Raw genomic sequence first — 14,932 nt, forward strand, 5'->3', positions numbered from 1 at the left:
GGACCATTTTCCTACTATTTTTTGGAGATCTCTATTCACAGTTCCATGTGTTGTGAAGTTTTATGGTCTGTTTGTATTCCTGGCATGACACATTGACATGCCTGTCTCTCAACCAAAATCCAGCAACCACATGAAGTATTCTGTGACCGTGGAAAACAATAGACATATCTTCATGAAGGACCTTTCCCTGATTTCTACAGGATCTTCATGACCCACTTGTGGATATACTGGGATTTTGCATATTTGCAGGGGAGAAACATACATACTGTTTGGCAACAGCCCCCAAAATATTTGTCAACGAACAACTTCAGTAGGAAATAGTTATGGTTGAAAATGTCAGCATCGTTAAGGTCTACCTAATGCCTCAAAAATATGTTATCATTTCCATAGATAATAACTCAGAAGTCTAGAAATGAACATTTGAGCATGCAGACACTATGCTCATGCCATATATTCCTCCCCACCCAACTTTATCTTTGACTCTATGATTTGTATATATACACACACAGTTAAGAATTCCTAGAATATTATAAAATCCTATTTCCTTATCAAGGGTCTAACTTCCAATGTGCTATAACTAACATATAGTACCCTGTTACGTATTTAAAAAAAAAAACTAAAAAGCAGCGCAGTTGTTAGTGAACACTAGAGGCATACCGACCACGTAGACAGGTCAGCATACGCTTATCGGAACTTAAGACACCATTCCATAAATCCAAGGTTTTGCTTTCTATTCCTAAGAGCAACTTAACTCCTCAAACACATCCTATGAACTGAAAGCTAATGGAGCTCTGACATGTGGTAAATGGGGAATTTAACTAAAATGGGAAATCTTTAGTTATAATTATATAAGTGACATATAATTTCTTACGTATGGATTGCGAAGAAAATAGTGTTTCAGAACACAACAACAGGGCAACCTCAAGAATTTCTGGATATCGCATCCAGGGAATTTTCCCAGAAACCCCCTAAAACCTTGCCAAGGATCAGTATATCATGCACAGATTCACTGATCCCGGTCCAAGCCATGTCTGCCAGAGAACCTGCCAGGGAACCCCGAGTAACTTGGACCCACAGAACCATCCAGGGGGCTTCCACTACTGAAGAGTGTAACCAAGAGGCACAAGGAGTTTGAAATTCAGACTTGGACAGTGCAGGAGCTAGTATTTATCCACCCTCTGATGCCTCCTGTATGTGAAATGAGAGGGCAGTATCAAGTTATGGATCCATTACGACATGTTATCTAGGACAAGACCAGCCACCTCCTGTACTCTGGCAATGTCATGCCCAGATTCAGCCAAGAAGCAGCAAATGCAGGAGGGCAGGTCATGCAGTACGACTGAGCAGGGCCCACTAGAGAATCACAGCCTAAAGTTGCGATAGCAGTGCTGCAGGGAGAAAAGACTATCCCTAATTCACCGTCCTCCAGACTTTGGCAGCAGGAGTAGGGGGTAGACTCTACATGAGCCATCGTTGCCCATATCACCATCAGAGGACACTTCCTCCTTTCCCTGCAAGAGCTTTCTTTCCCAGTCTGATGCTGGGCCCACTGACAGTGGTTGTAAGGCACTCTTGGTTCTGGAGTGTAACAAATAGGTGGCATCCATGGAGGTTGAAAGTGAAATGTGGATTTTTCCAAGCTCACTTATTCCTCACCTAAAGTTTTTGACCTATTTTTCCTCTTTATTTGTAGCTGTTTTTGCTTGAAGAGATGAGAGAAAGGAAGTATGATGGATATGCTCGGGCAATCCAGAAGGCATGGAGGAAATACATGGCCAGGAAGAAGTATGTACAAATGAGAGAAGAAGGTATGTCTTTACTTCTAATGCTGTAGGAGCTATCCCAGAGCCAGAAACAGAGTATGATTCAGATGAGCAAAGTAATATCTCCTATCCTGGAGTGCAAACTCTTGCATTGCTTTGTTTAAGGTTGAGTGCATTTTGCTAACAATTTGAAGTGGTAGGGATAGAAGTTATCTAGTAGTGAGGGAGAGAGCTTTCCACAACTAAACAGAAGCTGGCACTTGGGACTAATACAAATTCCATCCTAGAGTTTGTCATGCTTTATTGCCTTCCTGGGCAATAGCAAAACACTTCTACAAGCTCTTAACTCTAAACCAAAGGTGAGGTGTGCATGTTTTGAAAAATGTCTGATGCTTATTAGAAAACAAATCTGTTATGATGGCAGAGGACTTTGAGTAATAATTCAGGTTTCGTGGATTGGTGCTAGATATAGATACTATTTCATTTCCAGGGACAAATCTTGCTAAGCAATATAGTTCTACAACTTTTTTCTTTCTTTCTTTCTTTTTTTTTGGTAGTTGTTCTTAGAGATAGTTCCACAGAGATCAGGTTTGCATCAGAACTTCCCCTAATTCTGGAGGTGGCTCTCCATTCTGGGCAAAGTATTTAAATAGGTATGGCTTTCAAAGCACACATCTGCCTGTTAAAAGGATTACCAGCTTAACCAGTGCCTTTTTTCACCTGCCAGATTTGCCTAAATTTTCTTCTAATGTTAAGCTCCTCTTGAAGCCCTGTGAGCTCTTTCTTTTCATGAATTTAGAAAGTTCTTTGGTTAGCAGTATTTATTAATGTATTCTTTTGGTGTTCAAGCCTCAGATCTGTTGCTGAACAAGAAAGAGAGAAGGCGAAATAGCATCAACAGGAACTTTATTGGGGACTACATAGGCATGGAGGAACATCCAGAGCTACGTCAGTTTGTAGGGAAACGGGAGAAGATTGATTTTGCAGACACGATTACTAAATATGACAGGCGATTTAAGGTATGGTTACAAAAAAAACCTCATGATCCTTGGTCTAGTCATGCTGTCTAAGTTATGAAGCAGTGTTTTTTAGGAACTACCCTATAAAGGAAACTCCACCATGCTTGGAAAACATCAATTTCTGATTGTAAATAGGGTATAGGGCAGTTCCATACAACCTGGGATTTCAGATCTGAAGGAAAACTATCACTCTTGGGACTAACGGATAGAGGATGCCATCACATTCTTTAGCCATGGTCCATGTTATATCATTTTCAAACTTTCTGTCCCAAGGACAGAAGGGGCTGTGGCAGATGCTGGGTAGAAAGTGGTGTTGGAATTAAGAAATAGAGAATAAGGAGCAAAGCTCTACCTTTATCTAAATGCAATCCAAGCTGAATAACATTCACCCACTTCTCTACATCCTCCTTCCACTGCCCCCCAAACAAAATAAATCTGATACATTATGTATCTGTGACCCATTCATGTCCTTCTTATTTAGCTAATTTCAGGTGCCTGTGTATTTTGATGATGCTGTACATCTATATTTTTTCAAATCATTTCACATTTCAGGGCGTGAAACGAGACCTTGTCCTCACTCCAAAGTGCATATATCTGATTGGGCGTGAAAAGGTGAAGCAGGGGCCAGAAAAAGGCCTGGTGAAGGAGGTGTTAAAGCGGAGGATTGAGGTGGAAAGAATTCTTTCTGTTTCCCTAAGGTCAGTGCCTGGCCAGGTTCTTTCTGTTGGCAGAGAAAAATCATGTAGGAACAGGAGAGGGGAGGTTGTTTACTAGGGCTGGAATTATATAAGCACTATTCAGTGAATTTGAAAATTAACAAAGGCAAGGGGACTGGCAGTTCTGAAACCAAACTGCTTTTCCGTTCTTACCAATATGCTAGCTACAGGAGTACACACACTTACATTTACACACAAACACATACAGATTTTCTGAGTACCTGTTAATGTGGTGCAATCAGTAGTTCTTTTACAGGAGTTCTCAGTTTGGCCCATGGCTTCCCAGAAAAATGTTCTCAGTCTGCATTAACATTAAGAGGTGGTAATGACTTTTGATCCAAAGGTCTGTCTTAGAAGTAATTCCTAATGCTTTTTGAGTATATTTTGTGAGAGTCCTACTTCCTGGAGTGCTGCCAGAAAAGCTTGCTGGAGTGGTGTTCTCTCTGGCCATTCTACATTAAGACTTTAATGCTGGTTAGTCTGCTAAGTACTTCTGCTGACTCAGGGACAGACACATTCCAGATTACAGGAAATAGCTTCTGTGGTCACATAATGCTTATAAACCACTTCCAGGTGACTCAGTACTAAACAGCAAGAAACTGCACATCAGACAAATGGATACCCATCTAAAACACTTCCTCCCTCACAGAAGGAGAGAACAAACTCTCCTGCCATCTTTTTAGTTATCACATTTTGCCAGTGCTGGCATTTAGATTGACATTCAGTACACAATGATACAGAACCATCTGCTTAGGGCAATAAGAGGAATTAAATATTAAACGAAACTAATTATTTTTAAAATATTCCCATATTTAAGTATTATGGGTTGATAACTAAAAGCAAACTTCTGAAGTACATGTTTATAAATACCTGTCTCATACTAGTCCAGTGTAAAACAGGGTGTAAAATGTGCCCACTCACTCTATGGCATTTCTAAGCAGATAGGTTAACACATACTGGTCCTGTTCTTTTCCACAGCATTTTCAAAGCAGGCCTGTGTTGTTTTATTTGTCACACAGTTATAACAAGAATTGCAACCGTGAATGGCTACAGTAATAGGTGTTGGCTGGACGTTAGAGTGAAGTCTCTTATTCTGGTGCTTGAAAACTAAACTGAGTGTGGGTCCTGAAAATTACTACATCTAGACACTCAGACTAGGACCCTAGTACTCTGTGTATACAGCTGTACTGAGTAAGCTAAAAAGAAGCATGCCTCCAGACTGCCAACTCAGTAAGAGTGGTTACACTCATTACTTCAGATGGGAGCATACCTTTCTATGGATAAACCAAATCTGATGAATTCAGAACTCTATATTTATTATATTGATGTTATATTTAATGAGGCTTTGACCATGAGTTGTCAATGTGCTGTTATCGTCATAAACCAATGCTTGTGGCTTCCAAAAATTTCAGAAATTACATGGCATAAGAAAAGGAGTACTTGTGGCACCTTAGAGACTAACAAATTTATTTGAGCATAAGCTTTCGTGAGCTACAGCTCACTTCATCTCACTTCATCGGATGCATTCAGTGGAAAATACAATGGGGAGATTTATATACATAGAGAACATGAAACAATGGGTGTTCCCATACACACTGTTACCAGAGTGATCACTTAAGGTGAGCTATTACCAGCAGGAGAGTGGGGTGGGGGGGAACCTTTTGTAGTGATAATCAAGCTGGGCCATTTCCAGCAGTTGACAAGAACGTCTGAGGAACAGTTCGGGGGGGGGGGGGGGGGGCGGGAGATAAACATGGGGAAATAGTTTTACTTTGTGTAATGACCCATCCACTCCCAGTCTCTATTCAAGCCTAAGTTAATTGTATCCAGTTTGCAAATTAATTCCAATTCAGCAGTCTCTCCTTGGAGTCTGTTTCTGAAGGTTTTTTGTTGAAGTATTGCCACTTTTAGGTCTGTAGTCGAGTGACCAGAGAGATTGAAGTGTTCTCCAACTGGTTTTTGAATGTTATAATTCTTGATGTCTGATTTGTGTCCATTTATTCTTTTACGTAGAGACTGTCCAGTTTACCAGTGTACATGGTAGAGGGGCATTGCTGGCACATGATGGAATATATCACATTGTCTCCATGTTTAAAAAAATAAACATAGTGAGAGTTGTCTTTTTTTTAATGTTTTCATTTTAGTGTGGGCCGAACTCAGAATGAATATTTCTTACACAGGTTCTTGTTCTCTATTGAGTTAGGGTAGCCATGCTAAATCAAGTAGGAAGAAGGGCACAGAGGTTACTATCTGTAATAGGACGAGACTTTATGGGGCATCTGAGATACTTCTGCCCTGAAAATGGCAAGAATTAAAAGTTTTCATTGCCATTCTTAATAGATTTTTACTGAACTATTGGAATAGTATAGAATCCTTCCTGTTGTACACTTAATGCCAATTTGTGTGCCTATATGTTACCAAAGGCCGAGTATTCTTGTAGAAAAACAATCTGCCTCTCTTTTTTTTTTTTCTTTCAAACACACGGAGTTCAGAAACCTCACGGAGTACTATTTATATTTAAATTCTCTATTATTCTCTCAAACACAAATCAATCCCCTAATTTTCAACACAATCTTTCTCAGCCTGGAAATTTCTGCATGTTTTTGAATATATTTAAAATAATTGGATTCTGAGCCAACCTGGAAATGAGTCTGAATATACCCCAGAAGGAAAATATGCTAAATTAAATTTTCATCAGGTCATATAGACTGGATTACAATTATACTTCTGTAAAGGGCATTTCAAAGGGTTCATTTCTTTTCTAAACTGTTCTGATTTAACAGGAGCACTCAGAATAGAAGAAAGCATTTTTTAAAATGGGGATGAGGGAGGGAGAAAGGGTGATTAATTGTCAGAGAAGTACGAAGGTTCAACTTTTCCTCTCCTTAATGTTCTGTTTGGGGATTGCCTGGGATGGAATTGCTGTGGTTTGGTTACAGAGTAGAGTGAGTGTTGACACTTGTATTTTAAGTTTCAGAGTAGCAGCCGTGTTAGTCTGGATCAGCAAAAAGAAAAGGAGGACTTGTGGCACCTTAGAGACTAACAAATTTATTTGAGCATAAGCTTTCATGAGCTACAGCTCACTTCATCAGATGTGAAAGCTTATGCTCAAACAAATTTGTTAGTCTCTAAGGTGCCACAAGTCCTCTCATCAAGGGCATCTAGAATGGGCTGATAGGTATTCTCTCTTTTGTATATATATAAATAAATACTCACACTCTGTAAGGGAGAGACTTGCAGCCCACAGCAATTTGAGGGAAAATGAATATCAAAGAGCTGCTGCTGGTTGCTTCTCCCACATTTAAAGGGCCAGCTATCAGCCAGGCATGCTGGGAAAGGATCATTGTAAAAGGGTGTGCCCAAAAGGGGAAGTTAATTAATAGCCAGGTAATCAGAAAATAGGTAATTGTAAGAGTGAGAAGACTGAATTAGGTGAAAGAACCTTGTGTGCTTGACCTAATTAGTCCTCTTCTATTTTATTATGATGTGTTGAAGTAATAAATATCCAGATTTCTTTTAGACATCAGTGACTTATTTTGATTTACTCCCATATGTACTTTTTTGAGAAATGAAGTCATCTGCTGACAGCCATGTAATTTTGGCTTCCTTTCCACCTGGCTATTGAGAGGTATGGTTTGCCACAGCTTTCAGTTGCAGTCACTAGAGTACATGGATATTGACCCTCTGAGTATTACTGTAGTAGCTACTTCTAATAAACTGCAGTTTAAAAAGAGCCTTTCTAAATGAATGTTAACTGTAAATCTAATAGGATATAAAATGCTGAAATACAAATTCATTTCTTTTCAGCGAGAAATGCAGACAACACCTTCCGCTTTTGCTTAGTATGTGACATCTAATATGCTGAGAGAGTAACCCAATATTTTCTAATGTTGTTAGCAGTCAGAACAGAAGATGAAAGGGAGGCCAGTATGCAACAAAGCCTCACACTGGTATGGGTGCCTTTAAAACCAGTGTGCAGCTTCTAACATCTGTAAGAAATTGCAGCCCAAACACATGAGTAAGAAGGTAGACCGATCCAAAGATTAGTCTGAATCAGAGTAGGAGAACAAATACACTTGCAAGTTTTTGTTTCATGGCTTTATGCATGTGACCAGGATAATGCGAATGGGGAATGGAGCCTTTTGATAAAAATATAAGCCTCTTCTAGTGATTTTGCACTCACATGCCTCTAAAACGGAGCTTTTAATTGCAACTGTTTGGGGTGTTTGTGGAGAACATTTGTTATAAATCACCCAGACACCTTCTTCCTCAGTCATAGCCTGGTCAGACATGTAACCATGATGTCAGTGTCCTTGCTTTGTAACCTACTGTGACCACTTCTTGGTGAAAAAGTATGAGCAAGTGAGAGAGACACAGACTTCATCCCTTCAAAAAAGTGTTCTGGAATCCTCCCACAGCCTTCCTTTAAAATGCTTCAGTTCCTAGCCAGAGGGCTGGGATATTAGCACATCAGTACTAAAACCACTACCCACTAGAGAAGCCATGAGGGAACACTCTGACAAGAAGACCTAAGACTGGTGGAATATCAGAGAAGCTGTGGCTTCAGTCACTCTGCAGAAAGCACCCCTGCAAAAAGGGCACCCAACCTCTTAAAAAAGGGTACAGCTTTTTGAAATGAATCATTATTACAATATCTGATAAGCCCATTTCTTCACAAAAAGGGGAGAAAGAGACAGGGGGTCAGTTTGTGAACTGGTGTAAATTGGCATGGCACCATTGAAGTCAGTAATATGATAATTATGCTTAACACTTTAGCTCACGAAAGCTTATGCTCAAATAAATTGGTTAATCTCTAAGGTGCCACAAGTACTCCTTTTCTTTTTACATCTTCAAAGTGCTGTACCAATAGTAACTCAGGCTTAGATCCTCAGAGGTATAAAGGCACCTAGCTCCCATTGAACTGTGAGGTAAGCATTGATGCCCCCTTTTGCAGAATAGAAAATGAGGCACAGAGGAGCAGACACAGTGACTAAATGACATGGCTCAGGAAGTCTTGGCTCATTGAACTGTGCTTACTGTCCTGGACCACATAGCCTCTATGACAGAAAAGAGAATTATATATAAACAAGAACTATTAAAACATTAAGGCTGATAAACCTGGCTTGGTGACTTGGAATCACAACAGAGAATTTGCTATCATGGGGATTCCAGAATTTTGCAGAATCAATCAAGCCCAGTCCTTTAGCAGAGTTCCATGTGGCCTTGGGACTCTACCTGTATGAGTTTATAGGATCCTCAACTGGTGTAAATTGGAATCACTCCATTAAGTTCAGGTCCACCAGCTATGGACCTTATCCAGGGTCTGTGTTTGCTTCACTGTCTAAGTTCAGGGAGTGCAAGTTAAAGGTGATGCAGCACTGGGAGCTTGCTTTGCTTTTATTGGTTTGTGTTTCAGTCTCATTTTAAAAGAAGTATTTCTTTTTCAGCTTTTTTAATTAACTTTACACAACGTTCTACAAATCCAGTCTTAATGGCTAACTTTGCTGTTGTTAAGGATATGAGCTCTTAATTGTAGCACGTTCCCATTTTATAATAACAACAATTAACTTAAAATGACTGATTTGTATTCAGATATCACACAAGAAGATTGTTTTGGGGATCCCATTACCAGCAGCTGAAACAAAGAACCATTATCTAAGAGCAAAACTCAGCTATTAATTCTTCATTAGATTTTTTAAAAATCACCATGATTGCTTTCAAATGCTATTAAAATGCAGGGCTACTTTTGCACTTTGGATTCAAGGCTGAATAATGCCTGGTCTGATTTCTTTACAGCACAATGCAGGATGACATTTTCATTCTACATGAGCAGGAATATGATAGTTTGCTTGAATCGGTCTTCAAAACAGAATTTTTAAGCCTTTTATCTAAGAGATATGAGGAGAAAACACAAAGAAAACTACCTCTGAAATTTAGCAATACGTGAGTAACTGTTTTCCCAACGGATTTTAAAAAAAATATTAAACAGCTGTTTCTTCTTGCTGCCAGGGTAAAGATGCAAAAACCAGGTTAGTGTAAGCATTGGATTCTCATATTTATATTCCATCCTCTGTTACAGAACCATGGAGATGTGTGAAGTGTGAATGCCTGCATACTCATGTGCTTAGAAAGCTAGAAGACTTTCTTGCATAGCCTGTGTAATACCTTAGGATCAAATCCTAGCCACTCCCCACTTCTCATTCTCTGTGTGCAGTGGGACCTTAATACAGCAAAACTTCCCTTGCTGTGCTGAGCGGGGCATCAGGTTATCGAGAGGCCACACAAGGGAAATTCTTCACCATCAGCGTGCCTACCCAGCAGTTCTCTGTGTTAGTTCTCCCAACTGCAATGAGGGTTAGGCCAGTCAATGAACAGCCACATGGATTCACAGTCCAAACCCTTCCTCTCTTAGAGGAGGACAACGCAGTAGCAGCTGCAGAGTGGGCTGTGCTGGTACGTCATGCCCTAAGAAGGGAGAATTCTCTTCAGTCCCATTATGTACTCCTTGGCCTTACCCTAGAGATGCTGAAGTACTACACTGTTGCATGTGATATACGTGCTTAGATACATAATGGGAAGATAAGGCCAGAGTGATGGGTGGTTGGTGGAAAAGGGGTCTCTTATTTAGGGTAGGAGTTTAGATTTTGTGGGGACAGAGGCCTGCAGGGATCAGTGGGGGTCGCTTGGATAAGTATCTGAACTTCTAGATGTTTGTCCAAAGAAAACTCCAGATGTTAGAGAACTTGAATTTGTAGGATTTTGTTTGCATGTTGGGGCTGGTTTTTTGCTTTAAGTGCATGCTGGAAACCATATCAATAAAATTGTATTCTTGCTAATACTCCTATGAAGTAAGCAAATTAATGACATTGAGCCTGGAATTTACATGTCTGTTTTATTCCAGTCAAAGCAGTCTAAGAATTATTTAAGGAAGAATATCATTTTAGCTTGATAATGACAAGGGTGAGTAGGAAAAAGTGTAAAAGGTTCCATATAGTCCAGGGGTTCCCAAACTTGGTTCACGGCTTCATCAGGGTAAGCCCCTGGCGGGCCGCGAGATGCTTTGTTTACCTGAGTGTCTGCAAGTATGGCTGCTCGCAGCTCCCAGTGGACCGCAGATCCCTGATATAGTCATATAGACTGGGAATCCAAAGCCAATAACAGAGGTGGTTTTGGTTTTACCATTGTAAAAAGCAGTGCATAACAACTGAGGTTTTGCACATCATGGCTGCCTGAGCTCATCTCTAGCTACAGTGCATTGAAGGTAATACGCATTTGCAGATACAAGCTGTGAACGAGACTATTTGAATTTTGATAGAGGCCTGTATCTTCAAAGGAGGACATAAGTACATGTGCAAAAATGTACATGTTCCCCTAGCTCCCACAGATAAGTGTATTTGCATGCATATGTCAATAATGGCATACACTAATGGGTATCTGGGTATGTGACACCCCCTAGCATGCACCTATGCAGGGTTCTGCAGATACACTGGGTGATGTGGTAGATAGTGTATATACATGTATTGTTCAAACCTTTGAACATTTGTCCTCAAAACTTCATTGAGAGCATCTTATAACCTTGTTTGTGTAGGTTTCCCAAGAACAGTTAATAATGTCATATAGTACACAAAAAGGCATGAAACTATGTTTTGTTCAGTTTAAAATACTCTCAGCTATAGGTATCAGCAAGGTCCTGTTTATTTTTTCCCATTGTAAAGCTAATCTGTTGGTTAGTGATGTTCCCTGAGTCTTGTATGTGAATGCTTCTCTTTTTGTCTGTGTGTGTGTGTACTTGCATTAGACTTGAAGTGAAGCTGAAGAAGGAGAATTGGGGACCATGGAGTGCAGGTGGTTCTCGCCAAGTGCAATTTATGCAAGGCCAAGGAGATTTAGCTATTCTCAAGCCAAGTAATAAGGTGCTGCAGGTCAGCATAGGACCAGGACTACCAAAGAATTCCCGTAAGTATGAATTTCCCTTTGACTGTCTTTCTGAATGGATCAGAGTCTTGTTTTTGGCTGTTCGTTTTACCTTTATTTCTCAGTCTCTTCCCTATCCACCACCTACCCTAGGTTCTTTAAAAAGAAAAGGAGTACTTGTGGCACCTTAGAGACTAACCAATTTATTTGAGCATGAGCTTTCGTGAGCTACAGCTCACTTCATTGGATGCATACCGTGGAAACTGCAGCAGACTTTATATACACACAGAGATCATGAAACAATACCTCCTCCCACCCCACTGTCCTGCTGGTAATAGCTTATCTACCTACCTTACCTACTGTCCTGCTGGTAATACCTTACCTCCCCCCCCCCCCCCCCCCCGACGTTCTGGTTAAACTTGGATTTAAACTTGGAGAGTGGTCAGTTTGGATGAGCTATTGCCAGCAGGAGAGTGAGTTTGTGTGTGTGTGTGTGTCCCCGGGGGAAAAAAGGGGGTGGTGGTGAGAAAGCCTGGATTTGTGCTGGACATGGCCCACCTTAATTACCATGCACATTGTAGGGAGAGTGGTCACTTTGGATGAGCTATTACCAGCAGGAGAGTGAGTTTGTGTGTGTGGTTTTTGGAGGGGGGTGAGGGGGTGAGAGAACCTGGATTTGTGCAGGAAATGGCCCACCTTGATTATCATGCACATTGTGTAGGGAGTTGTCACTTTGGATGGGCTATTACCAGCAGGAGAGTGAGTTTGTGTGTGGGGGGGTGGAGAGTGAGAAAACCTGGATTTGTGCTGGAAATGGCCCAACTTGATGATCACTTTAGATAAGCTATTACCAGCAGGACAGTGGGGTGGGAGGAGGTATTGTTTCATGATTTCTGTGTGTATATAAAGTCTGCTGCAGTTTCCACGGTATGCATCCGATGAAGTGAGCTGTAGCTCACGAAAGCTCATGCTCAAATAAATTGGTTAGTCTCTAAGGTGCCACAAGTACTCCTTTTCTTTTTGCGAATACAGACTAACACGGCTGTTACTCTGAACCCTATGTTCTTTGTTTCTCTGTGGCATTTACAGGAAGAGTAGGTTGCAGACTGTAACGCTGCAACATACTTGCATCTCCTTGTAAAGCCTTTGTTGGATTCACTGTTAATTCAGCAGTGCACACTGACTGTTAGTGGATGCCTCTGAAACTCATGGCCCTGGGACATAAGAAATCTGGTCTTGCAGCATGGGACAGAACACAAGTGGCAGATCAGACATTCATCCCATCCACAAAGGGCACCCTCTTCCACAAAATCCACAGAGAACCCTTCTCTGGTTTGCGGATCCATGTCTGAGGAGAGGGGCAGGCGGGGCTAGGAGAAAAAGGTGCCACTAGCAAATTATGGAGTGATACAACAGCAAGGAATCCGCTCCAAATGTAATAGTTCCTGAGGATGCATTAGCTTTGCCTCAGAGTACCTCTGTGCTGTGAAGCCTTCCTTCCTCATGTAAGGGGGTTCTGAAGACAGCAGGGGGGAGCCCCATTTGCATTGTTCCCTGCTCCATTCAGGTAAGGAAGAGCCACAGATGTAACAGACCTTGTAATAACCTGTTGTCAAATGTTATAGCCTCTCAAACAGGAGCTTAAGTCTTGTGCCCGTCATGAGTTACTTTCAAACCATATTTAGCCTGCTTTGTTCCTATGTTCTTACAGCTGTGGAGTACAGCCCTCTACCTCTCATGCTCCCTTAACACACACACACAATTTTCTCTATAGCCCTTTAATTCAAAAACAGAAGGTGAGTTCTCAGCCACAATATGGCCAGCTTGTGCCACTCCAGTGGTGCAAAGGAGCCATAGAGCTAACTGGTGAAGGATTCTGACAAGGGAGAATCTTCTAGTGGCACAGAGCTGCAGTAACCCTTGGCATAGTGGACTTACAGAATAAAGAAATTACTAGACAAAAGGGTGTGTTTGAAGCACCATTATGCCAGCCCTCCCTCGCTTTTGGAACATTCCTTGGGGCTAATGAGAGTTGGGTGCCACTTTAGACCAGGTTTATGATTAAAGCTCACCTGGACCACAGCTGACCCCAGGACTGGGTGAGTTTGTTAAAATGGCATTAAGTTACCTTTGATCCCCCAGGCCTTCGTGTACTATGCTAACCACAACTTGGCCAAAACCTGAATTTCACCTGGCTCCCTCTGATCAAGAATGAGGATCTGACATTCAGCATAAGGACTTGTTTACTGAATGCTACACAGAGGACTGCAATCTGACAGAGTTTAGTGTGTTTATTTTAGGCCCCACGAGACGGAACATTACCCAAAGCCGAGGGTATTCCCAGAGGACTCAAAGTCAGAATTACCCCATGAGGGCTGCTCCACCTCCCCCAGGTAAGTTATCTTGCACTTTGGCTAAGGCAGCATTCCAGATTCAGTTTCTTTCTTTGATGTCACAGCTGGGCATCATTCTCCAGAACGCTTTGCAGTGGGGGTTTTTTCCCTTCAGTTCTAAAAGTATTTTTGAAATCACCCTAACTGAAGTTTGCATGTTTAATTAGTCTCCTCAGTGTGACAGGCGTTATATCAAACCCGTCCTTCAAATCCACTGGCACTTACTCTGAGACTAGTGTTCAGCTGGAGGTGTCTCATGTCAATTGTCATGGATGCCAATATATATAGCCTCTTGCTACAGAACACTGAATGTGCAGTTGCTTCAATGAATCTTCCATTTTAGGACGCAATATATACACACAGCACAGGACTAGACAATACTCAGCCTTGTCACTGCGCTCTCACTACCACGCATAATGGAACTGGACTTATGCCTCATTTCCTTCCTGTTATGCAACAGCTTTCGTATATGCTAATGCACGTGAGCTGTGCCAGTACGTAGGTGCAGAAGATGCAGTCTCTCCATGAGACGTTCTCCCCTTGGGGTTGAATAAACTAGTTCCCTGCATGTTAGCTGTGCTATTAAGTAGGGTGCAAAGTTGAATCCTAGATTGATGTCACTAGACTGTGTCTGTTATTTTCATTTTTGCCCTTAAAATAAGAAATTAGAGTATGAGTTTACAGGAAAGAATGCTATTTCATTTACCTAACACGTCCCAAGATTTCTTTCCAAAATGTCCTTTCTCAATAAGGAGCAACCACTTATCTTAGAAAAGAAGTACAATGCTAGGAGAAAACTTCATGTCTAAAGCGGACACTCTTTGCCAGATTAAATAATAAAAGTTTAAATCAAACAGTACTAACTCAGGCAAGACAAAGTTCAGTGTGTGTCTCAGGCAAAGGATTGCGTGGAATTGTTTTCCAAGATGCCATGCCTGTTTACAACAATTAAGCAATTGGATTCTTGCGCTGCAGTAGTTAAGATTGGATCAACATTTCTTTTACAAAACAGTGCTTCCGGATGTTTGTAATTAGGCAGTAAATATTTGTTCAGGGTTACATGAAAAGTCAAGCCAGCAGCAGCTTGTTTAATTTTAACAACAGTTGCAAACACTCTTGTCAGTGTT

At 41.1% G+C, this 14,932-nt stretch overlaps 1 protein-coding gene across 2 annotated transcripts in view; it reads left to right on the plus strand.

The window, feature by feature from the left end:
* Window positions 1-14,932, plus strand: part of MYO1E (myosin IE) — a 146,293-nt gene that overhangs the window by 113,791 nt on the left and 17,570 nt on the right. For both annotated transcript variants that reach the window (XM_048867037.2, XM_048867038.2), the window contains exons 20-25: window positions 1,694-1,808; window positions 2,613-2,782; window positions 3,335-3,480; window positions 9,295-9,441; window positions 11,297-11,454; window positions 13,713-13,805. In XM_048867037.2, coding sequence (XP_048722994.1) covers window positions 1,694-1,808; window positions 2,613-2,782; window positions 3,335-3,480; window positions 9,295-9,441; window positions 11,297-11,454; window positions 13,713-13,805 — 829 coding nt within the window. The remainder of the gene's footprint in view (window positions 1-1,693; window positions 1,809-2,612; window positions 2,783-3,334; window positions 3,481-9,294; window positions 9,442-11,296; window positions 11,455-13,712; window positions 13,806-14,932) is intronic.

Source organism: Caretta caretta, chromosome 10 (genome assembly GCF_965140235.1).
Source record: "Caretta caretta isolate rCarCar2 chromosome 10, rCarCar1.hap1, whole genome shotgun sequence".
Lineage (NCBI taxonomy): Eukaryota > Metazoa > Chordata > Testudines > Cheloniidae > Caretta > Caretta caretta.